At 43.3% G+C, this 23,948-nt stretch overlaps 2 protein-coding genes and 2 long non-coding RNA genes across 5 annotated transcripts; 2 read left to right on the plus strand and 2 right to left on the minus strand.

Moving 5' to 3' along the window:
* The first annotated feature begins 13,213 nt into the window (after positions 1-13,213).
* LOC125542609 lies at positions 13,214-14,287 on the plus strand. Its single transcript, XR_007297993.1, has 2 exons — positions 13,214-13,625; positions 13,699-14,287. It is a non-coding gene; the product is annotated as an uncharacterized LOC125542609 (long non-coding RNA).
* Positions 14,288-14,750: 463 nt separating this feature from the next.
* On the minus strand, positions 14,751-17,037 carry LOC125542607 (PR5-like receptor kinase). Its single transcript, XM_048705693.1, has 2 exons — positions 15,227-17,037; positions 14,751-15,118 (listed from the first exon to the last, which is right to left on the minus strand). The coding sequence occupies exons 1-2, from the start codon at positions 16,868-16,870 to the stop codon at positions 14,939-14,941; spliced, it is 1,824 nt and encodes a 607-aa protein (XP_048561650.1). The 5' UTR covers positions 16,871-17,037; the 3' UTR covers positions 14,751-14,938.
* On the plus strand, positions 14,921-23,606 carry LOC125542608. The gene is made up of 4 exons (XR_007297992.1): positions 14,921-15,062; positions 15,242-15,387; positions 17,561-19,870; positions 23,137-23,606. It is a non-coding gene; the product is annotated as an uncharacterized LOC125542608 (long non-coding RNA).
* On the minus strand, positions 20,580-23,130 carry LOC125542606 (G-type lectin S-receptor-like serine/threonine-protein kinase SD2-5). Of its 2 annotated transcripts, XM_048705692.1 has the most exons (2): positions 22,428-22,568; positions 20,580-22,347 (listed from the first exon to the last, which is right to left on the minus strand). In XM_048705692.1, the coding sequence occupies exons 1-2, from the start codon at positions 22,428-22,430 to the stop codon at positions 20,767-20,769; spliced, it is 1,584 nt and encodes a 527-aa protein (XP_048561649.1). In that variant the 5' UTR covers positions 22,431-22,568; the 3' UTR covers positions 20,580-20,766. The 2 variants fall into 2 exon arrangements, with proteins under 2 accessions (XP_048561649.1, XP_048561648.1); XM_048705691.1 differs by having other exon boundaries at positions 20,580-23,130.
* Positions 23,607-23,948: the final 342 nt, after the last annotated feature.

Consider the following 23,948-nt stretch of genomic DNA (forward strand, 5'->3'; position numbering starts at 1 on the left):
ATCTATAAAACTTAATTATTTTGTTCAAGTTATATTGCCTTCTCTTATCTACAAAAGGTTAGTTACAAAACATTTACAAGAAGCAATTTATTTTTCTCAAGTCAACTCATATACGTGTGATATATGTGTAATTGACTTGTTCATTTCTCTTGTCCATTTGTCTTCTCAGAACTGTTGTTAGTTGCCTGACTTATGCTTTATAGGCACAACCATTAATTGTGTATTCAATGGAGCTAAAATGTTGCATGAAACATAGGATGATTAACTGGTTTATGTGCTAATGTGCTGAAATGGTTCAAAAGGTAAGAAGATCTTCTCCATATAGCTTGTGAAACTGACTGTTTGAATTTTTTGTCGGTGGGAAATATCTGGCTGCCAGCCTGGATAGTATGCACTCACTCATTTAGCTATAGGGATTTACACATGAGAATAACATAGAGAGCAATTAAAATGGTGGTGATGCAAAGATAAATTGGCTCCTTTTTTCAGTTTGTAAATGATATCCAGATGTTGAACATAACATTGGTGTTGAAATTACATGTGTGTGTGTGTGTGTGCGCGCGCGAGAATCTGGACATGCCTATAGTTTTCTCTTTGTTTAGCTGTTTCATTATCTAAAAGCTCAACTAAAAAAAGATGTATAAGCTTAAAGCAATAGAAACCAGCTTCTACTTAACTTCCCACAGGAGTGTCGGTGCGGAGAAGCATTAAAAATCTCAATAGTCCATTTTGTTATTAGTTCATTATTACAAACATCAGGTACAACTGGATTTTTCTATTCGCCATATGATTGGAACACATACATCATATTAAAATGACTAAAATAACTCCTTTTCAGAACGTAAATGATATCTGGATGATCCAGATGTTGAACTACATGTGCCTGTCGCCATGCCTGAATTCTCATTGGTTTAGCTATATCAGAATAAATAGGTTGGAAGCATTATGTTAGTATTCCAGGTTTTAGGAAACCTCACTCACGAACAAGTGCAGCCTATCGACTCTACTACTAAAAGTAATACTCTATATTACAGGACGCTGAAGAAAAACTAACATGGACATGTACCGTTGAAGCACATAACGATTTAATAGGTGCCATGTTTCTTCTTCAGTTGGGCATGCTCCCCATCAGGTTCTTTCCGTCAGTCAGTTCATATGGCTGCAGCTCCTCCAATTAGGCTGCTGCTTCAAAAGGGAAAATCTCGGTGGGATGAAAAATCATCTTTGTTGCAATCAAAATTTGCATCATTTATATAGATTGCCTGAAACCAAACCAAGCAAACAAACCCATGGTATAAGCAGATTGAAGTGGTGTTCGTTGGGGTGGAGAGTTGTCGCATGAAGTAGAACATTGGATAGGTAGATATATAGTACGAAAATCCAGTATGTACTGGTAGGTATAGGGACGGGCGTTCAGACGTGGCCTTGGCTTCCTTCCAACAACGACGATTGTGCAGGGTAGGGAGTAGGGACGGCGCACCTCGAATATCTATGCGAGAATTCCTTATTTGGCCCTATTTGAAAATGGGCTTCCTTATTTGACCAGAAAAAATATTTTTCCCTATTTGGCCCTCTGTCATTTTTTTTTCTATGGCATTTCGATCCAACGCGTTAAGTGGCACGTGAATAGACCATTTTGCCCTTTGGTTCAGAAAAGCCAAAAACTGTTTGACCCTCTATCTAAATTATATATAAGGAAACACCAAACCTCTTCCCTGTTTTTTCTTCCAGATCTCGCCAAACCTCTTCGCCGTTTCCTCTTCTAGATCTCACCAAACCTCTTCTTTGTTTTCTCTTCCAGATCTTGCCGGCGTCTCCATTCCCAAATCGAAATCTCCACGGCGACGACTCGTCGGCGAAGCCTGTGTCCCTACTGGACAAAGGCGATCTCCTTCAGGGGAGCATGGTACGTCTTCGTCCCTTTCGGATGAAGATGATCTCCTCTAGGAGATCCTCATCGGTGGCGCATGAGTTTCACGAAGAAGATCTCGCCCGCCCCGCACCGCAGGCATCCTCCCTCCCGCATGCTTCATCGATGGCGCTGTCCTCCCCGCTTGAAGACGACAATCTCCTCCAGGAGATCCTCCTCCGCCTCGCGCCGCAACCATCCTCCCTCCCACGTGCCTCTGCCGTCTGCAAGCGATGGCGAGGTCTCCTCACTGACCCTAGGTTCCTTCGCCGCTACTATGCCCACCACCGCAAGCCTCCCCTCCTTGGTGTCTTTGAGACTCGTAGCGGGAGAAACCCCTTCATTTCAACTTTGGACTCTCCCGACCACATCCCCCCCGAGCGCTTCGACCTACAACGTCACGACAGCTTCCCCAAAAGTGTTCTTGATTGCCGCCATGGCCACGTCCTAGTCAAATACTGGATGCGGGAAGACCTCGTTGTGTGTGATCCCATCACCGGTGAGAATCGCCACATGTCTGTTCCATCGAAATTCAAGGGGGTATTCATTAGCGGGGCGGTGCTTTGTGCTGCCGGTGACCAAGGCCATGTGCACGGTGGCTGCCACTCCAGTCCAATAAAAGTGGTCTTGGTGTCCACGACAAAAGATACTAGAGCCCTAGCATGTGTTTACTCCTCAGAGACTGGCGTATGGGACAATCTGATCTCAACATCAACTCCATGTCAGCTTTTTGTTGGTCGTTTTTCTGCGACCCTCATTGGTAAGGCCCTTTATTGGCCGCTTTTTACGCCTGAGAAGGGCATACTGGAGTTTAATTTGGAAGAGCAGAGCCTAGCTGTGATTGAGGGTCCTCCTTTGACAAACAATTTCGACATGGGCAATATTTGGATCATTCAGGCTGGGGATGGTGTTGTTGGCTTAGCCGTATTGTCTTATCCTTTCTTCCAAATGTGGCAAAGGGAGGTCAATTTTCATGGTGTTGCCACATGGGTACTGCAAAAGACCATTGAAATACATAGCATTGGTCTCCCTCCCCAGATTGGAAGAGGGACAGGAGCAAAGAAAACTATAGTGGGATATTCTGAGGATGCTGATGTAGTTTTTATACTTGTGGGTGATAGTCTATGCATGGTTCAACTTAAATCGATGCAATGCAAGAGACTTTGTGAAACCAATCATTCAGTTTGCTACTATCCTCTCACGAGCTTCTATGTACCAGGTGATTGTTCATCCATGGGCATTATATTGTAGGAGTAACTTAATCCAGTTATTTTCCGTACATGGTTAGTTGATGAACATGTTCTGTAAGTGATGAGTCCGTAGCACACAAGAAATAATTGCATTTCTTGTGTCTCTAATTAGGCTAATTTATTTCAAATTGAATACCCAAGATCACTTTTTTCGCTTGAGTTTATTAGCCATATTTTTTTGTCTCCTTGACATAGCAAGGGATGAGTTTACATGAGCAAAATTCTAGACAATATATTTTATGAGTCATGAGGTAGCTACTTATACTGTTGTCAGTAATATCTTTTGCACTTTACAACAAATGTGATGTAGTTTACTATTGCTAGTATCTTGCCAAGTTACGTAACCTTTTCTTGCCTGTAAAAAGGCCGTTAAAAAGTCTATGGAAAGTGACCTATTTTGCTCAAGTTAGCTCATATATGTAACTGACTCAGTGTTCCCTTTTCTTATCCATTTGTCTTCTCATTGGAATTGTTGTTAATTGTTTGAATTCTTATTATTCTAGGCACATCCATTGGATCTAATGGAGAAAATGATGCATGAATATAGAGGATGGTTGTCTTCTTTGATGTGCTAGTAATTCAACAGGTAAGAAGGTCTTCTGAATATAGCTTCTGAGATTTTGATTGTTTGATTTTTTTTCTATGAAAACATTCGCTTGCACACGTGCGTAGCATGCACTCACAAATTATGATCCATTTGCATGGGCTTGCGTAATTTATATCTAGGTGGTGAATACAGTGTTTGTATGCCTATCTGGACATGCACAGAGTTCTCCGTTTGTTTAGTTTTTTCATAATCTAAAACCTGAAATCAATGGATTGCCCCCCTTCTTTTTGGGCTGGGACTTCGGCAGTGTGGAGAAGCCTTAGAAAACTTAACGGTCAATTTAGTTATTGGTTTATTGCAAACATCAAGCATTCAACTCCTCCACCCTAAAAAACGATAGTGTCAAGTTTTTTCTATCATTAGTATTCCTAGGAGATTTATCCAGGACTATGATATATGTTATAGTGATGTTCTTTATATTGTTGGACTAATAATGAGTTTGTTCCTCCAGATGAAGGAATGACTGATGCAGTTCTCACCGAGTTTGTTCCATTGCATCAATGTGGCCAGCACTATTTATATGTTATCTGAAAAGAAAAAACTTGTCATGCTAGTCTAGCCCAATTTCTACTGTAGCAAGATGCTGCTTCTGAATACCTAATCCAGGGAATTTCAGCTTACCGTAGTGTTATTTGAAATCAAATTTCTTTCTTTATATGCTTGTGCTTGGAAGCTCTTCTCTTCGACAGTGTGTGGTTCAGGCCCATGGATCACCAAAACTTATATGTTTGCCAGTTCCTGTATTCTTCTCGGTTCTTGTGCTTGGATGCCATTACAGTCGATGTATTTTGTACCGATGGGAGTTTCAGCCGTAAATATGACCTATACTTATATTGTTGTGTATTCTTTTCAGCGGTGGTTTGAAAAGCATGTCATTGTTGTCGATCTTAAGTGGCCATGATCCACTTATGCTCCTTTTATTTTTTAGATTAATAGCAGGAAATTACTGTGCACAAGTTTGAGCCTGCCTGCTTGAAAGAAAATGGTTCTTGGTCTGAACTAACTAAATGCCAGAAAATTTCAGTACTTCGTTATCCTGAGTGAGGAAGCTACTGTCGAGTACTTCATTATGGTTAGTTCATATGAGCCAGAGGATTCGTCATTCTCGCAACAGTTGTTTACTACTGAAGACGCGACACTAGACGACAGCGAGCCTACAGTCATAGTGAAATCCGCAGGAGCTAGACAACATGAGGGTTGGCATTCTTAGATGTAATTATCCCTGAAAGAGTGAGGTTGCATGCGAGCTATTACCCTGAAACGGTGTGAGTTCCTCTACGAGCAGGTATCACAGCTATCATCACCATCGTCGCCATCTCATACAAAATCATGGGAACAAGTTCATATATACTAGTACAAAAGTTTTAAGCAGTTAAAGATCAGCAGCAGCTGAAGCATAAAATTAGAGACCAAGTACTCCGCGTCCCTTAGACCATGCTTTCTTTCTGTTTCCATTACAAGCACCCATAGTACACCCACTATATTCGTGCTAACAATGTTTGCACAGAACTTTCCGCAAAAAAAGAATGTTTGCACAGAACTTTCCGCAAAAAAAAAATGTTTGCACAGAACTTCAAATACAACTCAAGATTTTGCAAGCTATTAGTCACCTAATAATATTTTCAAATAATACATGCCTTCCAGAAATATGATTACTCCATCATCTGACTGCTACTATTACATAGATATAGATATAGCAATTGGACTACTCCATCATCTAACTGCTACTATTACATGATTCTGCAATCGAAACACACATAGTAGATTAATTTCTCGGTACAGCCACGACCATTGCTCCAGCTTTCCAGGAGCTATGTGCATCACCTCATGCATTACATCACACACACCTTATTTTCACTCATCCTCCTCAGAGATTTCAGGCACCTCGGATGACAACTGGTAAGTATCCTCAATATGGATGTGCCCTTCATCACAGAAGAACGGTCTGGAAGGCATTTGCAAGCTATCCTTCCAGCATCTCTATGACCTCGCTCATTGTCGGACTGTCACAAGAGTTCATCAAATAGCTAAGCCTTGTATGTTTCTTACTTTAACCCTAAATCCAAGTCTGATTAAACCAAAGCTTGGGTTAAAATATAATAGATAAAACTATCCATGTAAATGATCCTTCCCTCATGTATGTACCTAAATAAAAATTATATTGTTTATAAGGATAAAAATATAGTTTATATTTTTCTATTTTTTGGAAAGGAAGGACGAAGCCTCCCGAATCCTGCATGCCAGATGCAGGCAACCATAATTTTATTAAAGTTTGTATGAGACAATGGGACCAAACTAATCAATAAACAACATACAGTAGGTAAACAACAATGGCCTCAACCACCTCAATTAAGTCCCGCTTACCAAATTAGTGGATTATTTAAAAATTACAAAGAGACTGGCACAAATAACTAACTTTCTCAAATCAACCCCTAATGGATAAGGTCACTACGGTACGACAAAGCTACCAACTCCTTCAAAATTGCCTCCATTCGAGCCTCTAAGCCACATCCGAATCTATTTGTTGATGGTGTAGAGAAAAGCAGATTACTGGATGAAAAGCATGCTTGACTTGAAAAGGTAAAGTTTTCATGGCGAATTTAAGTGCCAACACGTCTAGGAGAAGTTTTGATAGGTGCACTTTTCTAGCTCATCTCGTCTATTTTTGTTTTCTAGACGGGCTCGATCACTCATCTAGGGAATTTGAGACAACAACTGATGACCACTCCACTCAGATGGTTTCCACTTTCTGGCCTGTCTAATATAGCCATTTATGTGCTAGTTGTAGCCTTAATCTATCTTGTCCTCCTAGGATGGTAAGCAATGGAGTATCCGAAGACAGTGGTCGAACCGTAGGGAGGTGGAAGTAGCATTGCCAATTATTGTAATGCATAATGGTACACCATAATAAGGCCCTAACACCAACACATCTTACCAGCTTAATACCATATAATCAGTACAATAGATTAGTTTTAATCTTGGGTACACTAAGAGTCTACAACCAATGATGATGTGCTCATTAAATGAAACATGCATGGTTGAGACCGTGTGCAATTATATCAAACTGGACGAACCTACGTTGCAAAAAAGATATAGCTCTAACATAAAATGCGAGTAATAAATCAATAAAAATAGAATACAAGTGAATGTCGCATGTGCTAGAAGTGAAGAAGCGTGAAGGCACACGAGTCGATAAATACAGTGAAATACCTCCACTCCAGCAATTCCCAACATATGAGCATAGACCCCCTCCAAGACTTGTAGCTCCTCTGATGCTGATGAGTAGAGATCGTGCATATGTTTAGATAGTACATCTTGTGTTGTACATGGATGGTTTTTGTAGGATTGGAAGGCATCAGAAATTATTTTACCACGGCATGGTTCATCATTTCAAGCATTTTGATCCTTTAGGTCTCCTCTATGAGAGGAAATTGGGCATCATATCCATAATTGCGACCCTGCGGTATCAATCATGTATCAAACTAATGCCAAGACGCTCAAGGAATATCGTTGGTGCCCATGGCAGCCTCCACCAGCGTAAGCATTAGATTTTTGCACTGGTGCCGCCGTGTCTCAGCTTGAGTATGGAGCGTCTACATCAAGCCCGGAGTTAAGCTGTTGATAGTTGGATTATCTGTGGTACAAACTTGAATCTTTGGTGTCGCATCGAAACCAACACCTGCCATGATTATACAGGTGCATGTAGGTAGACGTCATCAAGAGCCGTTCGTGCATTGTAGATCGACGAACCAACTCATAGATTAATTCAGTTTCTTCAATCGCGTTTGCATATACATGTGTCAGTGGGGAAAAGAGAGGAGTGAGCGAAGAAAAAGAAAAAACACAAGATCAATCAAAGGCTCACTACTAGGAAAAGGCCTATTAGTGGTGCACCTGTTTTGCCTACTAATGGCGCACTACAGGTGCGTCACTAGTATCACGCCATTAATATTTTTTACTAATGGTATCTGATATACTAATGGTGCGCCATTAGTATGCCTCCCAGAGGGCCATATTTACACATGTGCTTTGGCATACTAATGGCGCACTAGTGGATGATGCGCCATTAGAGTCCTTTTTACAGTGCGCCATTAGTGTGCTGAGTGGTGCGCCACTAGTATGAATATTAGGGATTATTTTTTTTCTAATATTGCACATGTTACAAAACATATTACTGCACATAATATAGAGAGCACAACATATAAACAGCAGATTCATCGAATACAATAAAAGATTAGTCTCCGAATACAATTCATCATATTAGTCTCCGAATTCAAAAGACCGAACAAAAGATAGAACATTACAAGTCTCGAGACCGCGAGTAGTGAGTTTGTCGGAAGTAATACTAATCCTAACAAGTCCTACTAATCATCATCATACAACTTCTACTCGTTATTAATAACAAGTCATACGATCATCATCTTGATAGTCATCGAATTAACCCTACTTAATTGTTCTTAGCACATGATCATCAGTATTAGGCAGGACCTAAATACCCTATTTAAGGTAAAATAGCATAAAATAATATAGACCCCGACTCTCCATTATAGAGAATAGAGATCATCCTGTCTCCAATTATTGCGCTTCGCTTCCTTTTGCTTTCAAGAACCTCCTTACGACTGTCAATAAAATTTTTCCATCCTTTGATTTGCATGTCTCCACTTCTTTTAGAAATCTGGTATGGACAGTTGAGATTCGTAGGATGACCTGGCTGCATGTTCAAAACATTAAGGCTACCTTTCTGATACATCAAATGAGGCACACAATTCTCTGGGATTATCTGTTGAAAAACATAGTAATAACTTCATAATTAGCAATGATGTACTAGTTTTAAAAGTATGCAAAAGATGCACGGATGTCTTAATAGTAAAAAATCTTACCAGGGTACCTCCATGGTAGTTACCGTAGTTGAACACATGCACTAGTGGCACGTATTGACCATAATGTTGAGGAGTTTGATTGTAGATATTGTAATTCTCAATGTCAGTACAAAATTCGACTAGATGATTTTTCTCCTTGTAAGTTGTTAATTCGGAGCCATCGGTGTAGTGGGTTTTGTCTACCATCTCCCGCACATTCTTTGAACAATGAAAATAAGCTGTCAATGGAAATAAGCTGTCAACTATTTTGAAATAAACAATATAAATTAGCTAATAACTATGTTTGAGAAACTCACATAGCGGTAGAATTGGAGGTGTATCAACAAGGACCCAAATGTCCATATTGGCTTGCTCGATTTTAGGATCACCAAGATCCATGGTGACAAGCATACCCTCATCAAAACCATACATCTTGCAAAATGCTTCCCAATTTTTCCAACCAAAATGGGTTATGCTCCCAGAATTATACAGATTTTATTTCAAAATCCACATCGTGATGAGTCCTTAGGTGAATTTTCTTTGTTTCAGAAATTTCATGGTCTTCAAAATCCATTCTCTCCAAGACATAGCGTCTTGCATGGCATGGGATAAACTATACTCGAATTGTAAAAGATGAAAATTACACATTGAAATAGTTGAAGTCATGCTTAATTATGAAAATAACACTTGTCGTCGTTGTGTACCATTTCAACTTCGAAGGTCTCCTCGAGCTTAATGCTGAAGCGTCGATCATCGTCCAGGTGAGGCATGTCGCACAAACCTCGATCGTCGTGGCACCAGCCGCACTCCCCCGGGAGACTTTCGTCGTCCGATGACGACATATCCTACGTTCATAATTCAAAACTACATCATCTCTTGCGTTGGGTCCAATAAGATAATCCACAGTGTGGTGAAAACACGCCCTTTGAACTGGTTTGAGCTATTGGTGAATGGAGATGGTCTAAGATTTTCAGTAGTAAGAAGTGAAGTGGTAATTTTGAAAGCAAATGGTTAGGATGAGTGGTTCCTCTTTCTTGTTTAGCTTTACAATAGAATATTGTTAGTCATGCACACTTGTGCATTTTCAGCCAGGCCCAGTGGAGTTGGCCTAAAAACATTTCTTTCTTTAAGCCTGCTACATCCATCTCAAGTATTTATGGTCAAGGGTAAGCAGGGCCATCCAAATAGAATATGTGGTATGGGCTTTTTTAGTAGGTCATCCTACCAGATTAGGGTTTATCGATGACGAGCAACTGACATTAGTAATAACTATGAGTTGATATCACACTTCTATATGTATAACACAAGAGGCAATTGATCCTACTTAATTAAGTACTAAGATACCCTGGCCCATGCATTAGTCACAAGTACCCCATATGTCCTATTTTTAGCAAAGTCATGCTAAAATTCATGGAAAACTTCAGCATGACCTTTGCTGAAAATAGGACATATGGAGTACCCGAATTTGCTGGAACGGAAGTTAATCGACATTCCAGCAAACTCAAGGGCCTCTCGGGGTACCTGCAAAATCATTATCCCCGCGTAATGAAATCGCCAATGGGTCATTTCAAAAGATCACAAGTAGCATCATCACAAGTACAACATCATCACAAGTACAGCAGCAGTAGCAGTGAATACAGGCATAACAGCAGCAGCAGCAGGTTTATTCTTCTTCTTCATAAACATTACTTGGTGTGGGTGACTCTATCTGCCCTCTAATGACTCACTCAACTTAACAGGACAACCCACAAGCATTGTTTTGATTCCAACAGCTGCTGTAAAATACATCTAGCAAAGGTGCTCTAAAATCAGAAATACTACCCCCCAAATCTTTAGCTCAATTCTGAAAATACATGGCTAGGACAACGGTAGCATTCAACCACAAGCCCAAGCCTATACTTAACTAGGCCCAGGTCCATTAAATTCTTACAGAAACCAAGAAATGGAATCAACTCCCCTTGTTGCTGATTCAGTCATGGGAGATGCCATGTCTCAAAAATATCAAGTAGCACCATCATGTTCGATTTCAATATAAGGAATGTTACAAAATTAACGGTTAAGATCCTAGGTGAGTAACACACTTTGGTCTTCTAGTTACAAAACAAAACTGACATAATTCTAGATGCCATAATCAGATCAAAATTTCAAACTACACACTTACTTTCAAATATCGAATTAGGAACATTTTGAGACATAGGAAAACAGTGTACATCTGAAAATGCTGCAAACTATGAAGAAAAACAAGAACACTATGTAATACATGATTATTCAGTTAAGACAAGAGAAACCATCTGCAACTACTACTGTAAATAATACACCTGTTAACACGTTTCTGAACATACATCCAGCAAAGATGCTCTAAAAAAATACTACGGCCCACGCCCACCCACCCCATCCCAGCTACTAGTACCACTTTCAAGTAATACACCTGGTAGTTCAATTCTGAAAATACATGCAGCAAAGATACACCTCTTCTAATGACGTGATACTTTGAACAAACCTCCAGGACTCCCAAATGAGTTAAGAAATGGCTAACAGTTTTCCTAGTCTAGCAGAGCCTGTCATTGCAAATTCAGTTAAGTGTTTGCTTGCTTTAGTTTGACAGAAATGTTTCAGTTAAGTGTTCAGCTAACTTCAGACTTAAGAATAACGATGAAAATTTCAGACTTGGCAGTACAAATTCAGAACAGGGAGTTGGAAGAGAGAGGATGGCTCATCGTGGAGGAGTGGAGGACGAGGGTGCGTCGATGGCGGGCTGAGGACGAGGACAGGCAGGACGACGGCGATGGCGGCGTAGCAGCGGGCCCCGTGCTCCTTCTTCATAGGAGGGGAGAGGCGGTCAAGGACGACGGCGATGGCGGCGTAGCAGCGGGCCCCGTGCTCTATGCGGAGGCCAGGGGAGTCGAGTCAGTTAGGGGCAGGAGGCCGAAGGCGATGGACGGGCGGAGGAGGAGGGGGGCTTACGGGCGGAGGAGACCGGGCGGCGGCGCAGTGGGTGGGGCGGCGGCGCAGTGGGTCCGTCGTGGTGGCAGGCCGTCGGCGGCGAGGACCGAGGCGGCGAGGCGGGGCACGGGGGTCGTCGGAGCGGGTGTGGAGCGAGGGGGGAAGTGGATCTAGCGAGGGAGGGACGAAGGGATCGGGCGAATTAGGTAGGGGGAAGATTACTAATTGCGCACCCCCTGGCGGTGCGCCATTAGTATGTTTTTTTATAGCAATGGCGCACCCCCCGAGCGGTGCGCCATAAGTAATCTTTTTTTAGATAGCAATGGCGCACCAGCCAGCGGTGCGTCATAAGTAATTTTATTATTATTATTATTTGTTGCATCTAATAATTTTTTAGAAAATGAATATGAATATGAAACAGTAATAAATTTTTATAAAAACAGTAATAATTTTTTAAAAAATATCATCAAATTTGTTATTTGAAAATATTTATGAATATAAAAAAATATCATCAAATTTTTTATTTGAAAATATCATCAAATTTGTTATTTGAAAATATAATCAAATTTATTTTTTTGGATTTTTAGTTGCATTCATTTGTGACGGTGGAGCGGGGGAGGGTGCGGGGGGTCCTTGACGGCGGTGGAGCGGGAGAGGGTGCGGTGGGTCATCGGCGGCGGTGGAGCGGGGGAGGGCGTGGTCGCGTCGACGGTGGGACGGCGGCGCGTGGGCGTCGCGGCGGTGAGCGGGAGGGTGCGTGGTCGTCGCGTGTGAGCGGGGAGGTGCGGGTGTCCCGACCGCGTGGCGGGAAGGTGCGGGGGTCGGCGGCGGCGTATGGGAGTGGGGAGATGCGGTGTCGTCGGCGGCGATGGCGGGGTGAGTGCGGTTGGGCGTCGCGCCGGTTAGAGCGGGGAGGTGCGGGTTCCTCAGCATCCAGGCGGGTTGGAGCGGGGGAGGGTGCAGTGGGTCGTCGGCGGCAGTGGAGCGGGGAAGGGTGCGGGGATGTCCTCGGCGGCGGTGGAGCGGGGGAGGGTGCGGTGGATCGTCGGCGACGGTGGAGCGGGGAAGGGTGCGGTGGGTCGTCGGTGACGGTGGAGCAGGAGAAGGTACGGGGGAGGGGGGTCGGTGGCGGTGGTGGAGCGGGGAGGGTACTGGGGTGCTCGGCGGGAAGGGTGCGGAGGGGTTTGTGGTGCACCATTATTAGTTTTGCAAAAAAGAATATAGTAATGGCGCATTGTGCCCTGATGAATTATTAGTATTTTTGGAAAAAAAATTGTTACTAGTAGCGTATCGAGGGTTTGGTGCGTCATTAGTGTCTATTACACTAATGACGCATCAACACATGTTGCGTCATTGCTATATAGTACTTTTCCAATTAATTTTTGTAATAAGATCTGATGCTTTTCATTAAGAGAAAAAGGCAATGCTGGAAGAACGGAAGTTTATTGTGATGAAGGTAACAAGATCGCAAAATATGGTATCTCATTGCCTAACTAACTATGTTTGTCGCAACGTGCTCCGCGTTTATTCATGCACTTGTATTAGCAGACTGTAAACCTATTCAATGGAATAAGAATCCCTATTTCACTGCAAAAAAACATTAATCCCTGACAAAGTCTCTATGTTTTTGTGTGAAGACAAAGTGTGCTTATTTTTAAGAACAAGACAAAGTCTGGTTATGGAGTCATTTTTTTTGCAGACAAAAGAAAAGGACAGGACTCGCTCGGTGGGCTCAGCTGCGTACTGGGCTGTCCATGCAACTCTAGCCGGCGGTGGGCTCGCTCGTCCTCATCCCCAACTCCCCTAAAAAAAACTAGCCGGCGGTGCCCCCCATCTGCGGCGCCGGCGAACCGGACCGTGCCTCTCGTCTTGCACGCGCTGCCGTCATTGCTCACCGCGAAATCCTCCCCTCACTAGTATCGCATCTCTCTACCGCATCCCATCTGCAGGGGCGCGCGCCGCCGCGCCGTTCCAATCGACGGCCTCCGGAAGGGAAAGGGGGGCATGGGCCGCCTCGCCGCCGTCGTCTTCGGTCTCATCCCTCCTCGTCGACAAAGGTAAGTCCCGTGTCAATTAATCACCCGTGCAACATTTTGAAGATGAACAGCTCACATACCAGTTCTTCAGCAGGCTGCAGGGCAGACAAGTCTGCAGCCTGAAGGGCAAGGACGGGGATAAATCATACGAGTGGTTCGGTAAACAAAGAATCACACGAATGGCAATTCAAATTAAGAGCAGCAACTTCTCGCACACCAACATTGCAAATTACTGGATGATCTGATGAATGGCATTGCTTTATCTGCTTCATGATTATATTACAACTTACAGCAAGAAAGCTAACATACCAACACTTGTAAACATCTGAACTCTACAAGAAAGCTGACATACCAACTTATTGCAGAAAGTAAGAAAGCTAACATACAGCAAAAAAAGCATAATAGAACTGTAAACATCTGACTTGTAGGATACTGTTCCAAAGTTCAGAAAATGTGGTCCTTTATGTGCCTCCCTTCGCCCATCGGTGTTGAATATGATTAATCTATTGTTGTTTAATTAAAGGCTAGGTTAGTGTTAGGTTTGTAAGAACCATATGAGGGGAAACCCAGGAAATATGGATCAAGACCCAGGATCTGTGCGGCATCGTGACCTTAACTGATGAAAATGATATATGTGTGTTGTTTCTGGACAAATCTAGGAAATTTACTGTTACTTCCTTAAATTTGCAAGCTACATTTCAATCTGAGTTCCTCCTCCTACTCACAGCTTTGCAAGCTAAAAATCTGAATTCTTTGGATTGAAAATGTAGAAAAATTCTCTAAGTCAATGGAAGCAGGAACGAAGAAACATCTCATCAATTATCAACACTTTTGGTTATCAATATCAATACATGTAGAATTTTGCAGTTTTCTCGTAAATAGCTTACAACAAGGCTTGAGCCACCTTTTCTCCATTTGAGGAAAGCAAGCTGTCCCTAATGTCATAAATACCCAGTGGAAATGCTGCAGAACATAAAGGCACTTGTGGTAACTAGCATACCAACTGATCGGTGTTTATTAGTTTGTCCCTCGGATTGCAAATTTACTTCTCTGCTTTGTTGGAGCAATGGGAAATTTAAAACCTGTTAGTAATTTCAGCCATGATAGCTCAAATCAGATTTGCGCTACAGGTGGAACTCAACAGAGTAAAAATGAGTTCATCTGTTGTGAACTGAGGAAGGTTTGCAATACTGAGATTCTGCAGGTTAACATCAGTACAACACTCAAGAATAGTAATAATTTGAGAAAATACAACAGACCATGGCTTTTGCCTTGCATAAATAAGTCTTCTACGCACAATCTAATTGGCTACCTTTGTCATGATTGTCTCTGTTTTACCTGGGGCCTGATACATCTGAGGCTAGAGGCGGAGCTGAAGAGCTCAGATTTCCTGTGCTACCAAAATTTGCTGGAGTTGTTACAACAAAGTTATGTTCTATGTTGAGGTCTGCAGTCATGGTACCTTCCAATACTTTTACCACCTCAGACATTTTAGGCCTTTTTTTGGAATCAATCTGCAAGCACCACATTGCAAGCATCATCATCTGAATTACATCTTGCTTGTGTGCTTGCATGTCGTTGCTGTTATTGTCAATCAAATCTACCAACCGATCACTCTTTACCTTTTCCTCCAATAGGGTGATGAGATGGATGCTCTCTTCTGACTGGGAAGTGTCGAGGTTCTTTCTTCCACTGATGATTTCCATGACCACGACGCCAAAGCTGTAGATATCTGCCTTTTCCGTGATCTGTGATGTCAACCATTCAGGAGCTAAATATCCAGGTGTGCCCCTCATTCTGGTAACCACTTGGCTCATATCCCTGTCTATGAGTTTGCATAGTCCAAAATCAGAAAGTTTAGCATTGAAGTCATCATCTAAGAGGATGTTTTGTGGTTTGACATCCAAATGAGCGATTCGTTTTGTGCACTCCTCATGAAGATAAGAGAGGCCCTTAGCTATGTGAGTTATTATCTTGCACCGCGTGCTCCAATCCAGAGGAGAAGCAACCTTGTCATGTCGACAATAGATCCATCTGTCCAAGGATCCTTTGGGCATGTACTCATATACCAAGAGCCTATGGGATTTTTCTGCACAGAAACCAATCAATCTCACCAGATTAATATGATGAATGCTGCCAATTGTCTGAACCTCTGCTGAAAATTCTCTTTTGCCCTGACCAGATCGATCCAAACGTTTTACTGCAATCCTTTCATCACCAAATTGCCCCTTGAAAACAGACCCAAATCCTCCTTCCCCGAGCTTGTCTGTGAATTGCTCGGTTGTTGCTTTTAGCTGTTCAAATGTGAACCTCATTGGTGTTCCTTGTAGCTCCCCAAACTCCTCCTCTTCCTCTTCCTGCATCTCCCTTCGTCGTTGGGTTCTTCGTTTACAAAAATAAAAAGTGACGAGGAACAGAAAGATGAAGCCGCCTATAGGAGCTAAAATTGCAACTACTGTTCTTACAGTGGAGGATTTTGGTTTCATGGTTGTTGGCCCACTAGGTGTTACCACAGCGGGGGGTGCAGGCAGAGCACTCGGCGGTACTGCTTGATTGGTCAAGGGACAAAAGACTACCTTGTAGTTGGTGCCGGCCGGGCAACTGAAAGTGCTGGTGGCATCATCCATGGGGTAGCTGTAGGCATCTGGGCACATCTTCTTGAAGAAATCGGAGTAGTCCGTGGTGCTGCAGTTGCTTGCCGCGCTCCCTGTACAGCAGTACCTGTCCTGCTTGAACACCGTGCACGGGCTGTTACAGCCCCCCGGCGCCTTCAGACTGGTCGGGCACTGTGCCGTTATGTTGGCTCCGCAGCGCGGCCCCTTACTGCACCCTGGCCCGCCCTTGGCCGGCACCGGCAGGAAGTCCATGGGCACGTTGAAGCCCTCGACAAAGGAGATGTCGAAGAAATCCTGGCTGCTGAAGCCGCCGAGCCGAAACTCCGCGATGGTGTTGGGCGGCCGGCCATTGGCTTTGCAGGCGAGCAGGCCGCCGCAGTCGCCCGTCTGGCAGGTCCCGGTGCCATTGCCGTCGAACGAGCAGCCCGTGCGCGCCCACAAGCGCGTGGTGTTGGTGTCGCCTGTGTTGAGGGTCCAGGGCTTGCCTGGGTCGAGCTGCATGCCGCCACCAATCGGCAGAGCCGCCGGCCATATGGTGTAGGGGCACCCGTTGGTGATGTAGAACGTGGTGGCCTCGCTGGTGGCAGCAAGGAGGAGGAGGGAGAGGAGGAGGAGCGGTGAAGAGACACCCACGGCTGCCATTTGCGTCATGGTTCTTCCCTGCAGCCGTTGATTTGAATCAGGGTCAGAGTTGCAAAGTTGCAATAGGGCTCCTGTGGCAACTAACAGCGTGTGGAAGAGTTGTGGGCCGGATTTCGTGTGTTGAATAATTCAACGGTCAACATACAACAGCGACATGGGAACGGCTTTGATGGGACAGGCTTGATTGTTGAACTTGTTTGCTTGCAAATTATTTATATCTGCGTGGCTTCCAAAAAAGGGGGATTTGCATCTGTATATCCGTATAATTAATGTGTTTGATGATTTTGGCTGCAAGGAATATACAAACACAGTGCCAAATCTGAGCAAATACTACCTTTGTAACTTAATATAAAACTTAATATAAGACGTTTTTTAACACCGTCATGGACTCTAAAAACGTCTTATAAAAAAGTTACAGAGGGAGTATTACATGGTGTTTGCTCAGATGGTGAAAACACCATATAAAACCTCTTATGGTGAAAACACCATGTGATACTCCCTCTATAATTTCTCTCAAAGCGTCTTATTAAAAACACATGTACTACTCCCTCTCTAATTTCACCATCAGAGAGTAGGCTTTTGTCTTTGTGTTTTCACATGAATAAAACACATTGCAGGCATGTCTTTTCTTATTTTAGAAACTTGTTGGATTGCGCGTCCTTCTTCCTTGCTGATCCGTTCCATGCTTTGTTGCGACAGTAACGGTCAAGAGTGAAGATCACTTTTTTCAAGAAGTAGCTGGTTGGTGAGGGCAAGCTAAGGCCCTGTTTGGTTCAGCTTTTATCGATGGATTCCGCTGCCACGCAGCAGAATCTGAACAAAAGGGCGGACCCAGCAGAATCCGATTTCAGAAATCCGCTGCCAAAATCTGAACCAAAAGCGGAAGCAACCCAGGACGTGCTTTCCAAAATCTGATTCCACCGCGGGCCAAAATCTGAAAAAGCTGTATCAGCTGGTTTGCCAAATGACCTACATCTTTTTCACATCAGATTTTTCACAGCTGTTTTTCCACAGCTTATTTTTCACAGCTGCTTTTAGAAATCCACAGCTGAACCAAACAGGGCCTAAAGCTGAAGCTGCGGTGGGCAGCTGCCTGGAAGCAGCTGGATGCCTTGTTGACTGGCCGTCAACCATATTGGAGCCTTGTCTCACTGACCACATAACTCTATCAGGTTTGCTTGCTGGCGAGGGTGGCCGAAACCTTATGTTCTTTGTGGACATCTGTATTAACTAGCGGGAGGTAATTCTTGCAAATTTTTTGTACATTTTGCAGCGCCAAATCTGAGGTTTCGACTTATGGTGAGTGTTTTTTTTTACAGTTTTGCTAAAGCACATCTAGATGTGCCATAAGTATTGCACATCTAAATCCTATGTCATTGATCTTACATGAAGATTCGTATGAGTATTTTCTTTTTCTTTTTCTTTTTCTTTTTTGATGCTTAATTGAGTCACTTATATGTGCAATAACTAGGGCACATCTAGATGTGCCCTAGACAGTCCCTTTTTTGTATGTGTACTTGACAGAATTGTGGTTGGCTAGAATTGTGGTTGGCTGCTTGACCTTGGAGCATCACCAATTGCGAAAAGAAATATTGAAAAGAAAACTTGTGAAAAATTCTAATGAAAATAAATTTGCCATCGGATGCTCAAATAATTTTTTATGATATACCAAAAAGAATTTACCATGCTTTGTTCAACAAATTGCCATGTTTTGAAAAATAATTTTGAAAACAGAATTTATGATGTTGTATGCATTAAAAGTTGCCTCAGTTTGTACAAAACATATTCGCCATGCTCCAAACAATAATTTTGGCATTGTTTACTTTTCTGCCATGGTCCCAGAATGTATCATGGTCTAAAATATAATTCCATGTTTTAAACAATAACTTTTGCCATGGTTTGAACAATAAATTTGCCACGGTCGAAAAAAATATCATGGTCTAAAATATAAAGTTTCCATGTTTTAAAAAATTACTTTCGCCATGGTTTGAAAAATAAATTTGCCATGGTCTAAAATATAAATTTTCCATGTTTAAATTTTTTACTTTTGCCATGATTTGAACAATAAATTTGCCATGGTCCAAAGCATAAATTTGTCACGGTTCAAAAAATAAATTTGGCATGGTTGAAGAAATAAATTTGGCATGGTATAAATTATAAATTTTTCATTGTCCAAAAAATAACTTTTCCATGAATCAAACAATAACTTTTCTATGGTTCAAAAAAAATTAAAAAAATCTATGATTCAAACTAAAAATTTGCCATGGTCCATAAAAGTAAAATTTACCAAATGGTCTAAAAAGAAAATTATGAATGTTGATTAATTACATGATAAATCTAACAATATTGATTTGGTACTATGAATGCTGATGACTTTTCTTATAAACTTAGTCAAAACTTTACAACGTGGCAGACAAATCTTAACAACATGGTACCATGCTTTTTACAGTTAATTTAACAACATGGTACCAGCTTTTTTACTGTTAAAAATGCCTGAACTGGTATTATGTCAACGGCTATCTATTACGAGGATGTGGAGCAAACAAGCATTATAGGCAAACAAACTGTAATATTAGGTCAATCGAAAGCCCACCTGGACATGATAGGGCCCGACAACACGGCGCGTACTGATACGGTCCAACGTATTCGTGGCCCAGACCGACCAGAGAGAAAATCGGCCGGGCCCGTCCCCTTCCTCCGCCGCCCCCGCCGCAGTGCCCGGCGGATGCTGCCGCTCCGGTGGACCATATCCCCACTTCTGATGGATTCCGGTCGTCCCTGCGCTCTTGTGGCAGGCCGCCGCTCTTCTGTACCAGCACCCCCTCCCCCCTGCCGGTCTCCGGTATCGATAGGTTTGATTCGCAGGTACTCCAATCAACTATAGATTTGTGGATCCTCCCACCAATCAGTTCTACTCGTGCAAGGATTCTGAGCGCTGGGCGGCGAGGCGAAGCGCTTGAGCCTACTGAGCTCAGAGGAATAATCCAGAGGGGACGCACCATTGGCATGGTAAGCAGCAACTTCTTCCTGACTAGTACTACTATCAAATTGCAGAAATGTTTGTGAAATCTGATGTGCCATACACCCTAGTAATAGTAACTAATACCAGCATTACATGGTCACGGCATCAGCAAAGATGATCCGGTCAAGCGCGATACGTGCTAGGCACGGTGGATCTTTCACTCCATGAGCAGGAAAGTAGTTTATGTCTGGCTTCTCGTGTACAAATACGCTTTCTGTGTATGCACAGCAGTATCCGTGCAATAAAAACACATTGGGATTTTTCTCCCCGACACACGCCCAAACGCGTGTCGCTTGTGCTAAGTGTATTAGAATGAGAATTGAGAACACCGGTATGCCCGCAATGTACACAAAACAAAACCAGCCAACAAAACAAGTAGGGAAAAAAAACTAAGCTAGCCAAGCCTAAAAGCTAGTATCAAAAACAGAGGAAAGAGAAGCAAAGCCGTAGGCTACAGACAGCTTAAGGCAGGGCTCCCGGCTACACTGGAAATTGGGACAAACTTTAAAGCACTTGTGGTTCTAATTGTTCTTTCTTAATTATTCCCTACTCCTAAAATGTTTTTTAGTTCAGTCTGTCCATTTCTCTGCCTTTATTGGAGCTAGGCGCCTAGAAGCATTCTGGAATATGCTGTTAGTTTCAACTGGAATAACAAGAAACAGATCTGCATTACAGAGAGAAACTGAACAAACTGTAGAATAAATAAGTTCTTCTGCTGTAAAACAAGAAGGTTCGTAATATTAAAACATTTTGCAGGTAAAATTAACTCAACATAAGCGGCTTCAGATTGTAATAATTTGGAAAGATACAACAGACTGGTCTTTCACTCATTTCATTTAGCACCTCATAATCTAATTGTCTGTCTTCTCGGGATTGACTCATTTCACCTTGGACCCGATACATCTGAGGCTACAGGTGGATCTGAAGAGTTCACATTTCCAGCAATACCGAAATTTGGTTCATTTGTTGTGACAAAGTTATGATCTATGTTGCTCTCTGCATCCATGGTACCTTCCAAGACTTTGACCACCTCGGACATTTTAGGCCTTCCTTTGCAGTCAATCTGCAAACACCACATCGCGAGCTTCATCATCTGAATCACATCTTGGTCGTGTGCTTGCATGTCGTTACTGCTCTTGTCAATCAAATCTTCCAAGTGATTGTTCTTCACCTTTTCTTCCAATAGGGTAATAAGATGGATGCTCTCTTCAGACAGGGAAGTGTCGAGGTTCTTTCTTCCGCTCACGATTTCCATGACCACAACGCCAAAGCTATAGACATCGGCCTTCTCCGTGATTTGTGATGTCAACCATTCAGGGGCTAGATAACCAGGTGTGCCTCTCATTCTTGTAACCACTTGACTCATATCCCTATCAATGAGCTTGCATAGTCCAAAATCGGAAAGTTTAGCATTGAAGTCATCATCTAAGAGGATATTTTGTGGCTTGACATCCAAATGAGCAATTCTCTTCATGCAATCCTCATGAAGATAAGAGAGACCCTTAGCTATGTCAGCGATAATCTTGCATCGCACCCTCCATTCTAACGGAGGAGCACTATTTTCATGTCGACCATAGATCCACCTGTCCAAGGATCCTTTCGGCATATACTCATAAACCAAGAGCCTATGGGATTTCTCTGCACAGAAGCCAAACAGCCTCACCAGATTGATATGATGAATGCTACCGATTGTCTGAACCTCCGCCAAGAATTCTCTCTTTCCCTGACCAGCTCGATCCAAACGTTTTACCGCAATCCTTTCCTCGCCTAGCTGCCCTTCGAAAACAGACCCAAATCCTCCTTCCCCGAGCTTGTCCTTGAATTGCTTTGTTGCTGCTTCTAACTGTTGAAACGTAAACCTCATTGGTGTTCCTTGTAGCTGATCAAACTCTGCCTCCTCATCTGTCATCTCATGGTGTCGTCGTGTTCCTCTTCGACGTATGATGAAAAAGATGAATGTGACGATTATTAAACCTATGGCACCTGCAATTGCAACTGAAACAGAAGTGCCTATTGAGGATCCTTTGCGTAGTGGCCTAAGATCAGCTGAGTTAGGAGGACTTGGAGGTGAATATAGTGGCCTAAGATCAGCTGAGTTAGGAGGACTTGGAGGTGAAGACGTTAGATTGACCGGTGGGCAGAAGATGACCTGGTAGTCAGTATCAAATGGGCAGCTGAATGAAGTATCTGTGGCAGCATCACTGGAGTAGCTTATTGCCTCCGGGCACATCCGCACAAAGAAGGCCGAGTATTTGTTGGGTTCACATTCCCTCTCATAACAGCAGTACATACCATTATTCTGCTCCTGGAACACTGTACATGCGTTGTTGCAGCCTCCCGGTGCCTTGAGCTCGCTCGGACACTGTGACGTGATGTTGGCCCCACAGTGGGGCCCCTTTCTGCACCCTGATCCCCCTTTCCCCTTGACCGGCATTGGCAAGAACTCCATGGGTACGTTGAAGCCCTGACCGAGGGAGATGCCAAAGAAACTGTTGTTGTTATACTGGTTTAGCGAGAATTCAGCAGACGTGACGGGTGCCTGACCATCTATCTTGCAGGCGAGCAAGCCTTCGCAGTCGCCTGTCTGGCATGACCCATTGCCTTTGCCGTCAAACGAGCAGCCTGTGCGCGCCCACACTCTTCCTCCACGGGTGTCAGAGGGCACCTGGAGGGTCCATGTCTTCCCTGAGTCCAGCCGCATGCCGCCGCCCACAGGCAAAGCAGCCGGCCATACGGTGTAGGGGCATCGGTTGGTGATGTTCAGTATGGTTTGGGTGGTGACGAATGGCAGGAGGAGGAGGCGGAGCAGGAGGAGGGGAGGTGGGTGGTGGAGACTCAGGGGGGAGGTACCCATAACTGCCAACTGTGTCGTCTGGTAATATGACCCCTCTTGGATGAGATGATAAAGGAGGAATGGAATGGAGGTCTGGATCAGTGTATACTTTTCTAATATCTGCGTGTTGAAAATGTTCAACGGTCTACGGTCAGCAGCGTATGGCCTAACTCACTGTTAGCTGTCCTCTGATACAGACAGTTTGACAGGCCCACGACTTGATTGCTGCTTGTGCTAGCTGTTTACTTCTTCTTAGCTCCTTTCAACCTCTTGTTGAACATCCTTACCAGGTTACCATACATGCAAACCGTTGACAGTACATGTTTTTTGCTTACAACAGTGCAAACATATCGTCGACATATTTTTTTGTGAAAGAAAGCTTTTACTGTATTACTCCATGATATTTTTTGTTTGTTTCAGGTGTTCATTCCTGGTCTAATCTGATGTATATGCTCATGCCGCGACAGCCAGATCACCTGCAGCACTGGACCCTGGAGGGGCGCTGGGGCAGCAACGCGAAGGCTATAATCTGGGGTCAAGATCACTATGGAACAGGATCATGGGGGCCGGCGAGCGGAGCTGGTCAGCGGCAGCGGCAGCGGCAGCTGCGCTGAAGCAGCTCGAGGATTGGAGGTCAACAATGGCGGCAACTGTGAGGGGGGACAGGATGTCTCGTGCATTACTTTTGTGGTTGGGGTGTACAGTAGTCATTTCATTTTCAATCCAGCTATCTCGACTACAAGTTGTCAAGTAAGCCAAGCTTTTTGGAAGTGAAAAGATTTGGAGGAATAGAGGAGCTCATCAAGGCCACAAAAGAAAGCATGTTGTAGATCACCATTCAGCAGCCCATTCGTTGAGGATAATTACTAATTAGTCTCTCTTTGTGGCTATTTTTGTCTCTCTCTCTCTGGTTCATCGTGCTGCTTATTCTTCCTGGGTTTTTCTACTGGAGCATGGTACACTCACACATAAATTATGTCACGGACGCTGTATAAAAAAAACTCATCAGGAACGGTGGAATTAAATTCAGCAACAAATGATATTCAGAGGAAAGGAAAACTAAGACAACTGAAACAAAAACAGTTCAAATGATTTGAAGTACTGTCGTTTCATGAAAATAGTAGTTGTATGTCCCCGGTTGAATCAAAATTTTGACCAGGCATGGGCGTCTTCAACCTAACAGAAAAGGAGTTATTTTTTTCAATTTTTTTAAAACTTGGAATGCAATGCTA

Source organism: Triticum urartu, chromosome 3 (genome assembly GCF_003073215.2).
Source record: "Triticum urartu cultivar G1812 chromosome 3, Tu2.1, whole genome shotgun sequence".
Classification (NCBI taxonomy): domain Eukaryota; kingdom Viridiplantae; phylum Streptophyta; class Magnoliopsida; order Poales; family Poaceae; genus Triticum; species Triticum urartu.

Bases quoted from the DNA above. Each gene is read 5' to 3' on its own strand.
- LOC125542607 (XM_048705693.1), bottom strand. From the start codon at position 16,870: ATGACGCAAATGGCAGCCGTGGGTGTCTCTTCACCGCTCCTCCTCCTC. The intron at 15,119-15,226 runs GTAAAGAGTGAT...TGGTGCTTGCAG, and splicing joins TCACCCTATTGGAGGAAAAG to ATTGATTCCAAAAAAAGGCC.
- LOC125542606 (XM_048705691.1), bottom strand. From the start codon at position 22,737: ATGGGTACCTCCCCCCTGAGTCTCCACCACCCACCTCCCCTCCTCCTG.